Here is an 18,855-nt window from a genome sequence, read left to right as displayed (position 1 = left end):
GTACATGCAGGTAGAACATTCACATACATTAAATAAATAAATAAATCTTAAAAATTAAAAAACAAACAAAAAACCCCAAAACAAAAAAAATACAACTAAACTAGGTATGCTGGCGCGTGCCTTTAATCCCAGCAGGGCAGGCTGAGCTCTGTGAGTTCAAGGCCAGCCTGGTGTACAAAGCAAGCCCAAGTGGATTTGGGAGAGGCTGGAGGTGGGCAGTGTGGACTGAATATGATCAAATCATACTGTACACACACATGGAATCCTCAAAGATTAAGTAAAAAAAAAAAAAAAACGCTACATAAAAAGCAAACAAACACGCGTATCGCATTATTTCTAAAAATATATTTTAAAAAGTTACTAAAAAATAATCTATTAGGATCACAAGCTTTTTCCTTGTATCAAAAGCTGGGCCACCATCCTGGTTACTTGTGGATTCAGCAAACAGTCCAGCAAGTCATCCGTGGACACAAACATTCGAGAAGGCGCCACAGGACGCTTTGAGGCCACCTGCTCCGCCACTGCACTTGCCCTTTTACTGGTTTTCTGCCTCGTGGCACAGGGCAGTTCTGCCACGTGTTCTCCGTCTCTCTCGATACTGTCTCCTTCCAGTGTGCATCCTTTCCCTTCACATGCTGGTGTCACAGGGACCAGATTTGGGCTAAACAGACCCGCTGCCTCCTGTCTCCGGGTCCCCACCGCAGAGCTGTGCCTGTGTGCTTGTTCCACATTCATGGGCTCCTGAGCACTGGGTTCTTCCTTCCTTCTGCTCTCTCTGTTTGCTCTCAGTGCTTGCACGTCTACTTCCTTGGCTCTTTCACAATGATCAAAAAAAGCACAAACAGCACCATTTAGGTAGCAGCAATTGACTTCATGAGATGTTTCCTCCACCTAAGAGGAAGAAGCCGTCAGTATTGCGCTGAAGTGGAGACCAACCAACTCTACCTTAGGCTGATTAACCATCAAAACCAAGAGCTGGCAGGGAAATCTGAGCACCGCACCTCAGTGGGGTTCAGCCAGGCTGCAGGGTGACTCGGGTCCTCTGCATTCTTCAGTGCACACACAAGCATGCGGGTGATTGCCTCCTCCACCCGGGTGAGGTGGTCTTCTTCCTGAGATGAGGTAAGAAATTTAAAAATGAAATCGTATTTTCCTCTTTGTCTCTGCGCCTCATTGTTGTTTTAAATACAACATCGTAATCGTTTGATTTTACCAATAAAGACTGGGGAACCAGATGCAGGAGTGAAAACCTGCTAGCTCAGAGAGGCAGAGAAAGGGCTCAGCCGACCTTCCTACACAGCTGATGTCCCAGAAGGAAAAAGCCCCTTCTCCTTCTCCACATTGTCCTAAATACCCTTTAACTCAATGTCCCTTCTTTCTACTTCCTGTGTCTCTTTATCTGTACTCTGGACTTCCTCTCACTCTCTGTTTTTTCCCCATGTTCACTTCCTGTCAGTCTGGTTGCTTGCTCCTCCTCTTGACCTAGGGTTAACTTTATTTAATCCTGTTTACAGAAAGCTCTTGGATTAAAGGTGTGTGCCAGGGCTGAGCCACCAAGCACCTGTTTACAGAAAACAGAAAGCTCTAGGATCAAAGGCTGAGCCATACCACATTAGAGATACCCCCTCCCCCCCCCCCACACACACACAGAGTTTCTGTCCTGGACTCATTTTGTAGACCAGGCTGGCCTTGAACTCACAGTGATTTACCTGCCTCTGCCTCCTGAGTGCTGGGTCTAAAGGAGTACACAACAAAGCCCAGCTCAGAAACAGGTTTTTTACAGTTCACAATCTTGGGTTTCACAATGGGATCAAATATCCTGTAACACCTCATGATTTAAGAGTCTCTTTTAGCTGCATGCTCTGTCCCACATGAACGCCAACCTCCTCACAGAAGAAAGCACTCTGCTGTTGGGAGCGCCACTGTGCTCGTGTGCTTATCATCTGCCATCTATGGGGGTAGGACAAGACAGACATGCCCTTCCTGGGGATCAGACCCACCAGAGAACCTGTAGGCTGCTGTTTGACTGGTACCCAAGAACCTTTTGCTCAGGAAAGAGAAGAAGAATTGGGAATAAAATCAGTATCTCTCCTTGGTCATCACCATAATGAGCCTGACCTCTCTGTGGCCTTTGTGATCTTGAGAACCTCAGGCCACTTTCCTTCTAAAACCATGTTTCTATCTCTGCCTGGGGCAGCCATTATTTCCCCAGAAGAACTGACCCCAGAAAGCCTATAACCTGCACAGATGGGCACAAATGCAAGGTTACTGTTGTTACAATTATGATGGTTGTTCTTGGCAGCCGAGTTCATCCATGATTTATTTTCCTGGCTATAGGGTATATTCTGGAAACGCAGACACCAAGATTTTTAAATTACTCTAATAGGATCATTTGAATTTTACCTACTTTAAAATTTAATGTGGCAGCCTGGCATGGTGGCGCATACCTATAATCCCAACATTTGGGGAGACAGAGGCAGGTGGATCTCTGTGAGTTTCTACAAAGGAAGTCTACACAGAGAAACCCTGTTTAGAAAAACAAACAACCCCCCCCCAACCAAACATTTAATGTGGCAGGGTGTGATGGCTCATGCCTTTAATCCCAGCATTTGGGAGGAAGAAGCAGGCAGGGCTCTGTGAGTCTGAGGCTAGCCTGGTCTACATAGAGGTCCAGACCACTACTTTGTTTTCTAAGAGTTGCCATGCTCATGGACAGCACTCAATAGCTGTCTAGGCATACATCTGTGTGTTTGCCATTTCTTCATTCCCTCCACACCCTCACCAGGTCCAAGTCCCGTAAGCCGAGTATGATCATTCCCAGTGATGCCTAAAAGGCACTCAATGAAAGTCTACATTCCTTCTAGATTTCAAAAAACAAAACAAACACAATGAACAAAAAAACAAAACAAAACAAAAACAGAAAAAAACCCCAACAAAATCTACATTCCTTCTGGAATAAACACACACACAAACACACATGCAAAACAAACACTGACTAGAATTCTCTCTAAAGTCAAGAAAAAGACAAAGATGCTTATCACCTCCACTATTTATAGCTGAATCAGATGTACTAATACTAGCCAATGCCATTAAATAAAAGTCACAGAAAAACACATTGAAAAGAGGTGAACTTCATAATTTTTAGAGAAACTGAGGTAGCCTTAAAAACCTAATAAAGCCAGAAAATATTAAAGAAAAACAATATTAAATAAAAAAAAACAAAAAGAAAAAGAAAACAATTCAAACCAACAGCCATCATCCATATCAGCACTGTGCAGCCAAAAGATATGATGGACATAAGAGGAAGAGAGATCTTCCTGCAGCCATGGGAAAAATGAACCACTCAGGCACAGACTGTATGAGAAAAATCACAAAGTCAGAGAAAGGAGATTCTAAAATATGGCTAGAAGGAAGATGACTGAGCTTGGACGAGGAAGAAGGGTAATTTAGCATCTACAGTCCACGTAAAATGTTAATATGGACTGAATAAAAATATTAGTAGTTCTTTTTTACCTTCAAACTAGGTAAGTTGGTTTAAAAGACTATCGAAAAAAATAGAAGCAAGAACAGCAAGGGAAACACTTTAATAAAAATGCACAGAGAGGTCAGGCCTGCAGTCGACTCTTACCAACATGGCTGACTTGCTCAATAACGCATGAGTGGGCAGGAAACAGACCTGCATGTGACTCAGTGGACATGGCATTAGCCAAGGGAGAACAGACTTTCACACAAAGTCTCCCACAATCCTGTTGGGACTGTGAGAACTGTTGGGACTTGGGAAAATCCATCCTCAACCTCATACCACATACCTGCAAAAACTCCCCATGGATTTCAATGTGAACTAATACATACTAATCTAATAATTCCTTTATGACCCCCCCAAAGCGAAAAGTCTTTACAACTATTCTTAACAACCCAGTCCAGTAAAATTCAACAGCACATTTTGTTCACAAGGCTGTGGATGGAACGGGTGTTCTCACACACCACTGACAGAAGTACAAGACTGCGTCATCACAGCAGAGTGTGATGCTAGACCTCGGGGGTCAGGGTCTTCCCTAATGTCACACTCCAAGGAAGACAGAACGGCACACACACAGACCACCCTGACAGCATTTGTAATTATACCAGAAGCAATCAAACACCTACCCACAGGGAGTCCATGGAATGACACTGGAGCATCCCACAGTGGGATATAGTTGTTAAAGTGGAAAAAAAAGAAAAGAACTTTTGGTTTTATTATGTAGGCAAATTCAGGACACTATTGCTCAGTAACAAAGTATCAAAAATCAGTAAAATTAAAAACTGGAGACCTGGGCTACAGAGGTGGCCCAGTGGTTAAGAAGCACTGACTGTTCTTCCAGAGGACCAGGGTTCAAATCCCAACACCTATATGGCAGCTCACAACTCCAAGATCTGACAATCTTACATAGACTTATATGCAGGAAAAACACCAATGCGCATAAAATTTAAAAAACAAACAAACAAAACCAGGAGACCTAGAGTTCTTAATGATCGTCATCATTATTTTTTTGTTGCTGTTGTTTTTGGAGACAGGGTTTCTCTGTGTGGCCCTGGCTGTCCTGGAACTCTCTTTGTAGACCAGGCTGGCAGAACTGTCAGGCTGTAGGTTAAGGAGGGAGCACAGGTGTAATCAAAGGCCACTGTTAAAAATGGTGCAGACACAGCTGACGCATCCGCTTAAAGGGATAGATTTGTGATGGCTACTACACTGTCAACGGGGCTCCAGGATGAAGGTGTTATTGGGAAAAGGGTCCTGGCAGAAATGAATGATAAAATATAGTGCTGAATGATTCTACTTTGAGGCATTGCATTTGTCAGGCTTAGAAGTAAGGACCCTGTCCCAAGAAAGAGAGACATCTGAGGTGGTGTGGGATGGAGCCTGCAATGTTAGACACAGACTGCAGTCCCACCAGGCCTAACACGACTTTCCTGACTCCACTCAAGGGAGCCAACCATGTTCTCTCAAGGAGTATCCGGGCACAGAAGCACAAGCGTCATCCCAGCACTTGGGAGACCTACAAACTCCATCTCAAACACAAGACAACGCAAACAACTTAAGCAAAAGAAGAGAATGGCACATCTCCAATGTAAACATTTATCGAGAGAGGCCAGACCTCAGTACACAGAAACGATGTCATCCAGGACTGCTGGTCCCAGAGAACTAGTGCCTGGATTTTGTAGACAGGCTTTGCTTATCTTAGGCATTTTTTTTTAAAGGTTGAAAACAACAGAAAAAAAAAAAAAAAAAAAAAAAAAAAAGAGTACCAGCTCAATCCAGGAGTTTATACTGACGGTGACAGGATCAACAGACTCCACGTAATGCCACCAGTGTCTGGGAACAAACAGAACCTGGAAACCAAACAAAAACCAGTTAACATGAGAACAGGGCATTTCTTGCTCTGAGACTGCAGCCACTTTACCTACTGGAAACCTCCCTGAGTTACAATATAGGACGGTGGGTGCCAGGCAAGGCGTGAAGCAACCAGAGCCCTCAGACACTCCTGGGAGGAATGCAAGGTGGCCACTGTGGAGAACAATCTCCCAAAAGGTCAACACACCCACCCGGATCACCTGTCCTACCCTTAAACACTCCAGAACACACAGATGTCCAGAGCAGCGACAGCCATTCATGATGGCTCACGTGAGCGAAAGAGCTGTGCATCATTGCGGCACACCTGTGTAATCAAGAACCGCTCAGCCTTGAAAGCGTGTTCCGCGTCAGAAGTCAGGCATAAAAGGCCCTACACTGTGTGGCTGCGTGTACAAGGCCCAGAACAGGAAAATCTGTGGCTGCTGGAGGAGGCATGAAGGGAAGTGGCTGAGGCAGCCTGAGCAGGTTGATCTGTGTGAACTGTTAGGATGTGTATGAGACCATCCTAACAGGGAGAGAGCCAGCAAGGAGGACAGGATAAGGATGACAGAGGCACTCTGTAATGACCAAATGCTAAGAAGCCAGGGCGGCGAGTGCCAATGCCAAAAAAAATTTCCCCACAGGGTGGCAATGTTTTGGAAATACAGTCTCTTTAGAAGTGAATTAGAAGTCAGCCGTTCTTGCTGAGAAGCAAAGCTCACCCTCAGTGCACCTGCCTCTGAGGCCTGGATGCACCGCAGCCAGTGTTCATCCATCTGGGGCAACAGGTACTAACTGTTAATCAGTGTTCCAGCACCCACGCCCTGTCAGGATCCCGAAACCTGAGTAGTGATGATGGCTTCACCGGCTTTGTCTTCCTCCACGCCTATTCTCCCCTTCACCAGCAGGGGGAGCTGTGCTCCCTCTTTCCACGTCTCCCGGGCAGAGCTGCAGGTCTCAGGCTGCAGGGAGGAAACTATTCTCTGCACTGAGGGACACAGGCACGGGCTGCTGTCCACTGACAGGTCATCGATGTTGAAAGGCCCATTACCTGTCCCGGGCTCAGCGTGACCATATGTCTTCGGGCTTTCTGGAACTGAGGGAAGCGCTTTAAATCAGGGTTGACAACATTGATTTTACTGAACACACTAGACTCTTCGTAAGGAATTCTGGTTGGGTAAAGGAAAGGCATATCTTCAGGAGGAAAGAGATGCCATGTTTTCCTAATGAAAAAAGAACACACAAGTTAGAGCTCTCAACACGAGATAAAGCGTGTAAGAAGGTAGCAGCCAAAGGTTTGGTTTTATTAATTGAAATTCAGTTCATACAGGAACATACCTGCCATCACAGTGGTCACCCGGTCTCTCACTTCAGGCTGAATTCCCCTGCAGGTGTATGGAGGAAGGTAGCTCCCTACTGGTGGGTTCTCACACCCTCCTGGGGCAGGCCCTCCCGCTGGGATAGGATCTCATTTGTAAGGTGTGTGTGTGTGTGTGTGTGTGTGTGTGTGTGTGTGTGTGTGTGTTTTAAAGTTTGCTTATCACTGCTTTCACTCCTAATCCTGAAGCTAACCAGAATAATCTTAACCCTTTCTGCATTCCTTTTAAATACATTTTATTTTGTGTATATATGTGTGTGTGTGGCATGTTTGTTGTGTGTTGGTACATGTCATGCAGATAGATACATGTGCCTGTGGAGCCAGGAGGCCAACAATGGCATGTCTTCCTCATTACGCGTTGCCTTAACGCTTTTTTTTCCCCTGATGTTTTGAGACACAGTCTCATTCTGTAGCCTTATTCGCTATTCTGGATGGAGACCCTGTCCTCAAACTCATGAACCTCCAAGTGCTGAGATTAACAGATTGTGCCACCTTACATGTGGAGACAGGATCTCTCTGAACCCAGAGCTCAGACTGGCTAGGTTGTCTGGCAGTGAGCTCCTGGACTCGTCTGTCTCTGCCCCACTCTGCACTGGAGTCACAGCCCTGTGCCATGCCTAGCTTCCGACGGTGCTAGGTACTGAACTTGAGGCATACTGTCCGCACAGCAAGCACTCCACCCGCTCGGCCATCCCCCCAGCCCTGCAGATGTCTGCACTGTCAGAGCATCCCGAAAACCTCCCAATGCTCCCCCAGCAAACAGCTCCCAGACTTCTTCCTGTCTTGATCTCCTAAGGATGAGAAACACATAACTAATGCCACATAACCTGAAAGTAGTATAATTGAGGATCTTTTAAAAAGAGAAAACTGTTTTATAGAGTGGATTTTTCTTTTAGGATGGAGGTAATAAGTCTTATTTTACTAAACTCTTAAAAAAATCCATATTTTATAGCAACAGAAGGAAGAGTGCTGAGGCAAAGAAGGCAGGAGTATGAGCAGAGATGAAGAGATGAAGAGATGGTGAGGAGAGCTGATGGTGCCAGAGTAAAAGAGCCAAGCCCCAGTTTTGAGAAAAAGCCATTCGGCCCTCTTGAGTGTGACTCTGGCAGCCACAGACACCACTAGTCCTTTCTGCAGAGGGAAGCAGTTTTCAAACTTCCAAGCATAAACTGAAGGCTTCACACAAAGTGAAGTGCCTGGCTGTTTGGAAATTCTAGGGCAGCCTACGACTCACACAGCCACTGGGTAAGAACTGCTGACGTTCAGAGGCTCAGATGCGTGATAGCAGCCTCTCCAGGAATGGCTGCTCCACTTCACTGCACTCCCCGCCAGTTGGGAAGCCATTCTTGGTTACTTGGTCTGTATAGAAGCTAATTCTGGAAGGGCTCTGAAGAGCTCATCAACCGAACTTCATTTCCAAAGCAGTGAGAGAGAGGGAGAGGGAGAGACCATGTTTGCTAGGTGTCCTTTGGGCTCACGGGGAGGAGAGGGGCCACGCACAGAACCCAAAACACTTATCTCTTTGCTTCTCCAGATTGTAGCTCCATTCCCTGCACCACTGTAGCATTTCCCAAAGGACCAGCCATCACAGCCAAACTCGCCAACCTGCTTTGCTTGGCTTCACGTATTAAAATGTGTATGGCCTACTGGCAGAGGACCGTATCACCATGTGTCCTACCAGCAGAGAACTTAATCACCATGCCATCCCTCGCTCAAAAGCCTCCCCTGGTTCGGTACGTAGAAGGAATGGAGAATTGGGCTGTTTGGCTGGGAGTCAAGACCTTATGCTCCACCCTGCCTTCCCTGCCAAGTCCTACTGTTCCCTGTGCACCATTCACACAGGGTCCTCTGCACAGACCATGTCCTCTGGGACCCTGTGTCCCTTCCATCTGAGTGACGTAGGACACTTGTTCTGCTTCAGAGCCCACTGCACACAACAGCTCTTCTACAGAACCCCTAATCCTTCCTACAGAAGCACTGTCTCTCCCATTTCAGTTCCAATGCGCTGCAGCCTCCTTCCGGTGCACACACCTCCCTTCCCTGTGGACCTGTGGGCACCCTGGGCAGAAATGCTTGCAAGGCAGAGCCCTGACCATTTCTGTACCTATTCTAACACATGGAACTCAATGGACACTCAATCCATATTTACTAAAGCAATTTTATTACATTGGAGTGCCAGGAAAATGGAAAACATGCTGTTAAGACAGTTACAGTAAAGCTATATATATATATGTGTGTGTGTGTATATATTATATATTAGTATATAATTGATAATATATAATTTGATATATATTGTGTAATATATACTACATATCATTATACTATACTATATTATTATAATATATAATTTAATAATATATAATTTGATTAATATATATTATACATTTTAATATATATTAATCAAAGGGAAAAACCACTGGCTTGCTTCCCAATTCAGAGCACATGGAGAAGGCAACCTTAAAGCAATGCTCTATCTCATCACATTTTGGTCTCTAAACTCTTAACTCCAAAAGGGCAGGGAAAACTCATATCTGACTCCATGCCGGCTCCTCTGTATACAACAATGTATCCGAGAGGTTACCCTTTAGCCAGGACATGAATGCTCAACAGGGAACTGCTGTGTCCCTCCACACACATGCCGTTTCTCTTGGACCCACTCTTCAAACATTTTTGTGTTCAGTGATACTGAGAATTTGTCTGTGGCCATTTCTGGCTTTTTCATGAATTGCCCTGTAGACGTCTCAAAGGGCCAGAGGGAAGTCTGGGATACCACTTATTAGTGGGGAATAAGGCTGCACACAAGACGCCTGAGTGCACCGCCAGGCTGCCAGACTCCAGGTTATCAGGGGCTGTCCACCCAGGTCTGCCGCTCCGTCAGACTCCAGGTTATCAGGGGCTGTCCACCCAGGTCTGCCGCTCCCGTCAGGTGGAGAGAAAAGCTCATCTCAGCCGTACACATTGCGTCTACTGGCAGACATCAACTCCCAAACTGAAATTTAGTCAGAGGGGGCATAAAAACTATGTGGCCCAGGCTTCCTGGCACCCGTCAGCACCCAAGGGCCACAGTGAAGCATCTGTCTTTCAACAAACTTCTCTGTTCTTACTTATTTGAGAGGTGGAGGAAGGGAGTGAAAGGTGCACACTCCTATTCAAAAAGCTAAGCAGAGAGATGCCCAGCAGGATAGGGGCCTCTGAGAGAATCCTGATGATGGCCGAGGCACACAGAATTCACTTCTACTGTCCCCTCGCTTCACACAGAAGGAAACAGCATGGTGGGGAAGAGAAGAGCCTTGGCCATGAAGGCTGGTGGACAGGGCGGGGATGGAGCTACTATCTGACCCCACCTTCTGTTTCCTTTTCTTGGTAGCTCTTGTGTGCACCCACATGTGCGTGTACACACACACACACACACACACTTACCTTCCTTGTACCTGGAATACTAAGTTGCAGCCATAGGAGTCCAGATGGCAGGGAGTATGGGCTCCCAGGGAACCGATCCACAGTGTACTTTCCTGGCCATTTCTTCCAGGAAATCCAAAGTCAGACCACATCACCTCCTGTTTGAAAGAAAAGTCTGGCTCATCAGGAACTGACAGTCTACTGAGGTGCACGTGCTCACTTGTACAACTGTTTTTAGCACTTACATTTTCTTACGGAAAATGCTAAGAGGTGGAAAGGGTTAGATTTTCAGGGTAATATGAAAAAAAAAATTTCAACCAGTAATATCTAAATAAGCTCAGTGGAAGCAGTCAGTCAACAAATGTTTACTATTTAAAACATGCCAGGAATTCTTCTGGAAGCTTAGGACAAATTGATGGATAAACTAGGCCCACCGGGGGTGACTGTTCTAGCTGTCAGAGACAGACAATAAGCGGCAGACATAATTCTGCAGCTGCCTGGGGTAAAAGTACTTCAGGCAGCAAGAATACCATGGAAGCTCAACCCAGGAAGCCACAGGCCTTTAAGCAGAGAGTATTTGTGGGCATAAGCACTTTATTACCCTTTTGCACTTCGATGATCACATAAAAGAAGCCTTCTGGGTGAGCCCAGCCATTTCAAGCTGTGACACTAAGGTCATAGCTCACCTACGAACCCAGTCTCAAGCAGCTGTGTCACAGAATGGCTTCCGGAAGGGTGATTCATAGGTGATTGATTCTGCTGCCTGCCCCAAGCCTTGAATTCATAAGTGTAATAAAGAAAACATAATGCTCCAGACCAGTGCTCTCCTAGGCGAGGTTCTGAGGCAGGTTTTGGCCATACTCATAAGCTAGAAAAGAAAAAGAGCTAGCAACCTAAGCACGCCAATGTTCTCCAATTTTTTAATCAATTTTTCCTTTGATTTTTTTTTTTTTAAGAATGAAACAAAAATACTTTCCTGTGCAGTGTACTGACATAAATGCCAACACCTCAGAAATTCCTCACCATCTGCAATCTACATTTTCCTACCTTTGAGGGGAACTATCAACAGCTCAAAGAGAGAAGATTTAAAAAACACATTCAAGGGATGATTTTGAGGAAGACTAGAAAAGACATTTTATTTGAAGTGATGAAACAGTAGGTTAGTCAGGGATGACCAACAGACTCCCAAAACACTATAAGCTATTGCAACTGCTCTTGGTTGTTCCTCACAGAGGCAGAAGTTAAATCCTAATCCTGAAGACACTATGCACTTTGGACCCAGAACCCAGAGGACCTGAGCTGGATCTGGCCTGAAAGCCTCCTCCATGAGGGCTAGCTTTCATGGTGCCAACTGGTGCCACACAAGCTTCCAAAGGAGGAAAGCAACTAACAGCCTTTACCTAACTAAGACGCTTTGGGCCACAACAACCAGCATGGCGCAATAACCCCCAGGGGGCAGTAGTGGCACACACATCTTAGCAGTAACCAACAACAGCTATCTAATAGACTCTAAGTCCCGCGCTACAGGGGGGGAATCATGCTTGGTATTAGAAACCTAGTCAAGGGGCTGGAGAAATGGCTCAGTGGTTAAGAGCACTGACTATTCTTCCAAAGGACCTGGGTTCAATTCCCAGCACCCACATGGCAGCTTACAACTGTCTCCATTTCCAAGGGACTGACACCTTCATGCTGATGCACATAAAATAAAATTAAATAAAGAATTAAAAAAAAGAAAGAAAAAAGAAACCTAGTCAACCACTGGGAGCTAGTGAAGGCAGAAATCTTGGAGGAGAATCTACAACTAACACTTTACTAAACCAGCATTAATTCCCGAGCACACTCCAAATTTTTGTCCTTATACCCACAAAATAAGTATAGTTCTGACTCCTCTTGGAGTTGTAGAGCCCGGTCCCAACTGATATATGTACAATACAACTTATGCACCAAAGGCTAGGGATCACTGCAGAAGCGAAAGGTGGAAAAACTGCAAGAGCTACAGGAACAAGAAGTTTGCTATGAGGTTATGTCTCCTAAATTGTCAGTGAAGCTACACCCATGAAGTCTAACTAACATGGTTGCCTAAACAAGAGCTGAACAAAGATGGCATCAAAGGACATGCTAATACAGAAGATGGAAAGCTAATGAGACCTCAATTCTAAATAGAGAACTGTGAGCTACCAAGGAAAGCTGAGAGGGAGAGAGGAGGAGTTTTCCTCAGGGAAATGCACATGTGATTGTCCAATATCAAACGGTCAGCCCTGAAAACATACATACACGTAACATCATACAGACTGAGCAGGTTGTATTTGTTGTTGTTTGAGACCGGGTTTCTCTGTGAAGGCCTGGCTATCCTGAACTCAGAGATCTACCTGCCTCCACCTCCTGAGTACTAGGATTAAAGGAGTGTACTACCACTGCTCAGCTAGAGCAGGTTATATTTATACATTTAGAAACACAATTAAAGAAAAAGACCTATGAATTTGATAAGAGAAAGGAAAGGTACATGGGCAGAGTTGGTTGGAGGAAAGGGAAGGGGGAAATGATGTAATTATACTATAATATAAATTATTTAAAAAATGGAATAAGCTTTTTAGGAAAAACTTAAGTAGAATGCTTTCCGATGTTTAGGTGGTAGATTTTGAAAGGATGGAAAGTCAATTATGGCTTTAAAGCTTGCCTTGAATTCATAAGATAAGGATCTTGGGAAACATTCAAATTTAAAGATAGTAGAAGCAATAAAATAATAATTAAAATAATATAAAACACTAAGAAGTATTTGAAATGGTTGCGCCCCCCCCATCTAGTTTTCTTTCCAACTTAATTCCATTAAGATAAAATTTAAGTATGACAAAATGCCCCATTGTGGAGAACAGTGCTACATGTCTGACACATGGAGACACCAGCTAACTAGCCACAACAGAAACCAGCAAGACTTCCATTACTCCCCAAAGTTGCCTCTCTCTCCTGGGTAGGCAATCCTCCTGCCTTTACCTTCAGGCCAAAGTCATGGTATTTGGCAACTGGATTCTTTCAGATACATATACCAACAGTGAGAATCTACACTGAAAATTTCTTCATTGATTTTTAAAAATTTGTTCATTTATTTATGGTTTGTGTCTCATGGCACATGTGTGAAGGACAAAGGGCAATTTGTGGGAGTCAGTTCTCTCCCTCCACCATGTGGATTCTGGGGATCAAACTCAGGTGGCCAGACTTGACAGCAGGCGCCCTTACTTTCTGTGATCTCTCTGGGCTCATCTTTCTTACTTAAAAGTGTCCCTACCCCGTGTGACTACTGAGCCTTAGGGGTGGTGGTATAAATGCCCTGTTTAGGACTGCCAACCTACCCTTAGCTCCCAAACCGTGAGGGTGCTAGGGAGAGGAGGGCCTTATTTTCACCATGTACCTGCTAAAAAGCCCACCAGGTTCCAATGGATAGTTGTAACCCATGCTCACACCGATGATCCAGGTTAAACCCAGTGGGCTTCAGAAAACAAAACTCTCCCCTCCCCCCCAAAAAAACCCCATGAATGTGGGAAGGAACTTAAGGGGGCTTAACAAGGGTATGAAGTAGAGAGGTTTGGGAAGTGTGTGTGTGTGAAATTGTAACACTTTTTGTTTTAAAAACGGTTCCCCCTTGGACACAAAGACAGGCAGATCTCTTTAAGTTCAAGGCCAGCATAGTCTACATAGTGCATTTCAGGGCAGATATAGAGAGAGCCTTTCTCAAAGAACAACAACAAAAGCAAACAACAACAAACAAACAAAAAGGTCCCTTAACAATTAAACGAGACTTTAAACTCTACAGTAAAAATAAAAAAGTATGTCTCAATATTCTTGATAGTGTGCTGCATTCCTAAACTAATTATTACCAACATTTAAGTGACAAATAATGAATTAGAAAGTGTACTGAATTCTGGTAGAAGACATTATACTTTTTGATCCCGAGTCTTGGTTTCTGGATAGACTTCAAAGTTCTGTCTTTTTAGAGTTTCTACTGCTGTGATAAAACATCATGACCCAAAAAAGCAACTTGGGGAGGAAAGGATTTGTTTCACCTTACACTGCCAGGCCACAGTCCACCACTTCCACAGGAAGTCAGGGCAGGAGCTGAAGCAGAGGCCATAGAGGAATGCTTCTTACTGGCTTGCTCCTCAGAGCTTGCTTGCTGAGCCTGCTTTTGTACATCTGAGGATCACCAGCCCAGGCGTGGCGCCACCCACAATTGGCTGGCTGGGTCCTCCCACACTGATTGTTAATCAAGAAGATGCCCCAGGCTTATGGAGACATTTTCTCAACTGAGGGTCCCTTCTCTCAGATGAACCTGGCTTGTGCCAAGTTGACATATAAAATAGTCAGGACAAGTGCCATGCCAGCTCAGTCTCTTCATTAAGGTGACTTCTCCAATACCTACGGTGGTGAACACAGCACTCTGAAAAAGAACTGGGTTACTCACAGTAGCTCCTGGATCTACTTTTTACCCAAGACCTAAAGAGCTTTTCTTTCTTTCCTTTCTGTTTTTTAATACGGGATTTCTCTGTGTAGCCTTGGCTGTCCTGGAACTCAGATCTGCCTATTGCCAGTCTCTGCTGGGATTAAAGGTATGCACCACATGCAAGGCTCCTTAAATCTGTCCCAGTGAATGAGTTCAATAACCATTGAGAAACAAACTCCATTTTGAAAGTACTGTACACATAATAAAATCATCCATATTTTTACAGTTTTAACAAAAGCAAAAAATAAAAAAAAAAAAAAAGGAAGAAAAAGAAAGTGGTAGGAAGCTTCTAAGGCAGGATGATGGCTTCTGTTAGCCTATCACAAAAATCAATGACAACAAAAATCATTTAAAACTCCATGATTAAGGTACTTAATGCCATATGGTATTACTTGAGAAAACACTTAAAGAAACGTTTCCACGTGCCCCTTGTTACCCAGCCCTGGTCTTGCAGGCAAGAATCTACAGCCCAGAGCTGACAGAGGCTTCTGTTAACAGCGCCTACCACTAGACTCTGAATGCCTCGGTTCGGGAATGTTCCTTCTGTCACCTTTAGTGTCAATGTCTCTAGTTATTTTCCATTCACAGATCATAATACAGGAAAGCCAATCATACATAATTCCACAACAAACATTTCTGAAGAAAGAAATTAATACTGGTTAAGAGCAATAAACTGCAACTCTTAAAAATAACAAGACCTTTACCTATAATTAATATACAGAATTTAAACTTTCTTTTTACCTTAGGAAAAAGACCTTTAGGTACAGAAACAGAAGAGGTCATTAAGCCTCTACTTACTGAGTAAATGCTTAGATTCTAGTTTCTGTTTTTTTAATCATGTGAATTCTTAGGTGCCAATCTGTCTCATCTGACAGCATCCCTGTCTGAGGCTCTTTTAATCATTTCCAAAACACCTGCCTCTATTTCAACACGTCCTCACAGCTATGCCACAAAGTCCAACAGGTCTGAACTAATCTTCCATTTATTGCTTTTGCAGATGCTATATCCTGGTGACTTCATAAGACTGCTGACTCTCTGTAGCTAACCTCAATTATAACGTGAAATAGAATCTACCTGGAAAACATTCCTGGGGTACAAAACTCCTTTTATTCTATGTTGATTTTTCATAACCTCAATTTTAAGAGTGCTTATCAATAAGTACAAGAGATAGAAGTAATGCTTCTCACACACTCCCTACCTTCTTAGGGCAGTAAAGACGGAGGGTTCAGACATGCTTTGCTGAGTCAATGGCGTGAATGGGTAACTAAAAAACCAATGAGAGTAATTTTGTCATAAACAAAAGCAGGTGTTAATAACTTCAGGTCCCCTGCAAAACTACCAGATATTTTCCAGATATTAGTACATTTACCAGTTTATTTGCCAACATACAACTATTGCATATTTAACAGAGAATTAATTTCCTTTATGGAAGAAAAGATTAAGGAGATGGAGACTTTAAACAGAGGTTCTAAGCTAAAACTTATAAACCTAGTAGGAGGCTGAAGAGAGCTAGAAATTTCTTATCAAAATTGACAGATGTTACACACTTTGTTAACTAGAAGGCACAGGACATTTGACAAGGGAAAAGCCAGGGTTTAAGCCAAACTGTTCTTTAAAGGGTGTTAAAAACCAAAGAAATATGTGATCATTCCAATACCTTTTACATATTCAGTACTGTGCCAACGGTCCTGAGGAGGAAAAGGAACACAGGCCAGGACTGTTAAAGGACCAAGATGCAATTCTACGAAATTCCAATTCCAATAGGAATGCTGGCTTGGGATGTGTGCACTTTTGTGGCTGAGGTTTCACAGTCAAGGCTGAATCTGAGCCAGTCCTAAGAAGAAGTGTTTTGGCAAACCTCGAGGGGGTCTGAGCAAAGGTCAGAAGGTGGTAGAGAACTTGGTCTGTCCTGAAGCCAATGAGGAGACCAGCTGGTGGCTCATGTAGACAAGGCGGTTGGGCGAGGGTGCTGCGTAAGGCCACCCTTACATATCTTCAAGTCATCAGCCGTTTATGAACATGACTAGTACGTTTTAGTATTTAATATTAAATGTGACTTGAGGAGTACATTTTCTATAAGAGATTATTTTAGAACTAGAAGAGATGGTATCAGAAGAAAAGGATAATTTCAGAAGTAATGCTAGTCTCAGGAGATTTCCTTTGGCCCCTTTGGGGATCTGTGAGGTCAAAACTATCTTCACAATACTACAAAATCACTATTTGCCTATTTCACTGTGTTGATACTTGCATTGACTATGTACAGGCAACAGTACTGCTGGTGTCAAGATAGTGCAGTTAAAATATACTAGTAGTATTGTTGTTTTTTTTAGATGTATTTTTATTTTACGTGTATGGGTGTTTCACCTGCACAGCTGTCTATGTACCAAGCATATGCCTGATTCTCCCAGAGGACAGAAGAGGGCGTCAGATGCCTGGAGCTGGAGTTACGGGTGGCTGTGGTGTGTGGTGTGTGCCGTGCCGTGTGGGTGCTGGGATAATCAAACCTGGGTCCTCTGGATAAGCAGTCAGTGCTTTTAATTGCTGAGCCATCTCTGTGGCCCCAAGTATATAGTGTTAAAGGTGTTATTGAGGTATGATTAATGTACAACAAACAGCATATATTTAAAGCATTTGATTGATGAACTTGATCTGTTTGCAACACCATGAATCCATCAAGATAATCAAGATGACAAATACTCTATGTCCAAAACCTCCCAGTGTCCCCTCATGACTCATGTCCCCTGACAAACCTCATTCTCTGACAACCACTGATCTACTTTGTCACTATAAATTAGTTTGTAAGTTTTAGGATTTTAAGAAAATTAAATTCTGCACGAAACATTACTTTTTTTGTACTACTATTAATCAAAGGCAAACTAAGCAAGTTAAATTGGATCAGAAGGACTACGCCAAAATAGGTAAATTCATTTCATCACAATAAAAGCTCAATAAAGCCAAGTGTGTGGTATGAGGCAAAACCTGACCAATCTAAAGTGAGGAAAAAGCTAACAATGTTCCTCTCTCTACACAGATAAAACAAACGCACAGACACCAGTATGGATGTAGGACACTTAAGCCCCAGGCTGACTTCAAGGGGACTTACAAGGTACTCCACTCAACAAGAAAATGTATAATTTCCAAGTTTCCATAGAACATCAAGATCAACCGTACTCCGGGCTATGGAACAAATTTACGTACATTTAAAAGGGCTAACATGTCAATTATGTTTTCTGACCACAATGGAATCAAATCAGAAATCAATGACCAAAAGGTGGTTAGAAAAAAAACATCAAACACTATAAACCGAATGTTACAATTTATAATGAAATGAATCAAGCACACCAACATTTGGAAGAGATACATAATTCATAAGCCAACATTTCCAAATAGCTAGTGAATGGCATTACATAAGCTCCATTGTGTGTTCGCTGGGCCAGGGCGTTTTACTACAGGAATACAATGAGTTCTTTCATTGTGGGTTCAGAGTCTATACCGTAACTAATGAACTTTTAAGACAACAGCCCTTATCAAGTTTGGTGTGGTGTTTAAAAAAAATTCCACAAGTATCTAAAAAAATTATTACATACTTCTGTTTTTCACCTGTGTATGTGATTGAGATGATTTTTATTCCTCTCTTAACAGACCAACAAATTGCAACAGATATGAGAATCCAACTGTCTTCGATGGTCAGGCAGTAAGATGACTTCCAAGATACATAAAATAACCTACTCTTCTAATCACATTACATTTCCAAGTATGCTTTCTTAGAATATCACTTGTTGTTAACATATAATGAGCTTACTATGTTACCTATGTTTTAGTTTTAGATTTTGGTTTCTTGAGACAGGGGCATATGTTAGATGAGCTGAAGCTACACTTATCTCCTGACTAATACTTACCAATTATCCCAAGACAATATAAAAAAAAAGCTAAAAACAATAACAAGCATGAGATTTAGTATCTAAGCTAACTGCATTTCTAAAAGCAAACAAGAACAGGGACTTATAATGTCTGAAGAGTTGGAACCCAGAAAACTGACAGGCGAGGATGGTAAAATGTCCACTGTCTTGGCTGTTCACAACAGAGCTAACGACCATGATGTGAGCTGGCAAAGACTCATCTGACTAAAAACCCAGACTTTACAAGGGCTTACTTAGAACTCCAGCTTACTACCATACTTACTGGTCAGGTCATGTGTGTGCCAGTGGTGGC

The 18,855-nt window shown here is 43.3% G+C and overlaps 1 protein-coding gene across 2 annotated transcripts in view; it reads right to left on the bottom strand.

Annotated features, from left to right (window-relative positions):
* Positions 1-325: 325 nt before the first annotated feature.
* Hspbap1 (HSPB1 associated protein 1) overlaps positions 326-18,855 on the bottom strand; it is a 48,160-nt gene continuing 29,630 nt past the window's right edge. For both annotated transcript variants that reach the window (XM_055624870.1, XM_055624871.1), the window contains 5 exons: positions 10,170-10,306; positions 6,423-6,594; positions 5,287-5,370; positions 1,002-1,112; positions 326-891 (listed from right to left, as the gene is read on the bottom strand). In XM_055624870.1, the coding sequence (XP_055480845.1) occupies positions 382-891; positions 1,002-1,112; positions 5,287-5,370; positions 6,423-6,594; positions 10,170-10,306 (1,014 nt within the window). In that variant the 3' untranslated portion in view covers positions 326-381. The remainder of the gene's footprint in view (positions 892-1,001; positions 1,113-5,286; positions 5,371-6,422; positions 6,595-10,169; positions 10,307-18,855) is intronic.

The sequence above is a fragment of the Psammomys obesus genome, unplaced genomic scaffold (assembly GCF_907164565.1).
Source record: "Psammomys obesus unplaced genomic scaffold, mPsaObe1.curated_primary_1811, whole genome shotgun sequence".
Taxonomy (NCBI): domain Eukaryota; kingdom Metazoa; phylum Chordata; class Mammalia; order Rodentia; family Muridae; genus Psammomys; species Psammomys obesus.
The sequence above is the reverse complement of the archived record's forward strand: the minus strand, read 5'-3'. Positions and strand labels throughout refer to the sequence as shown.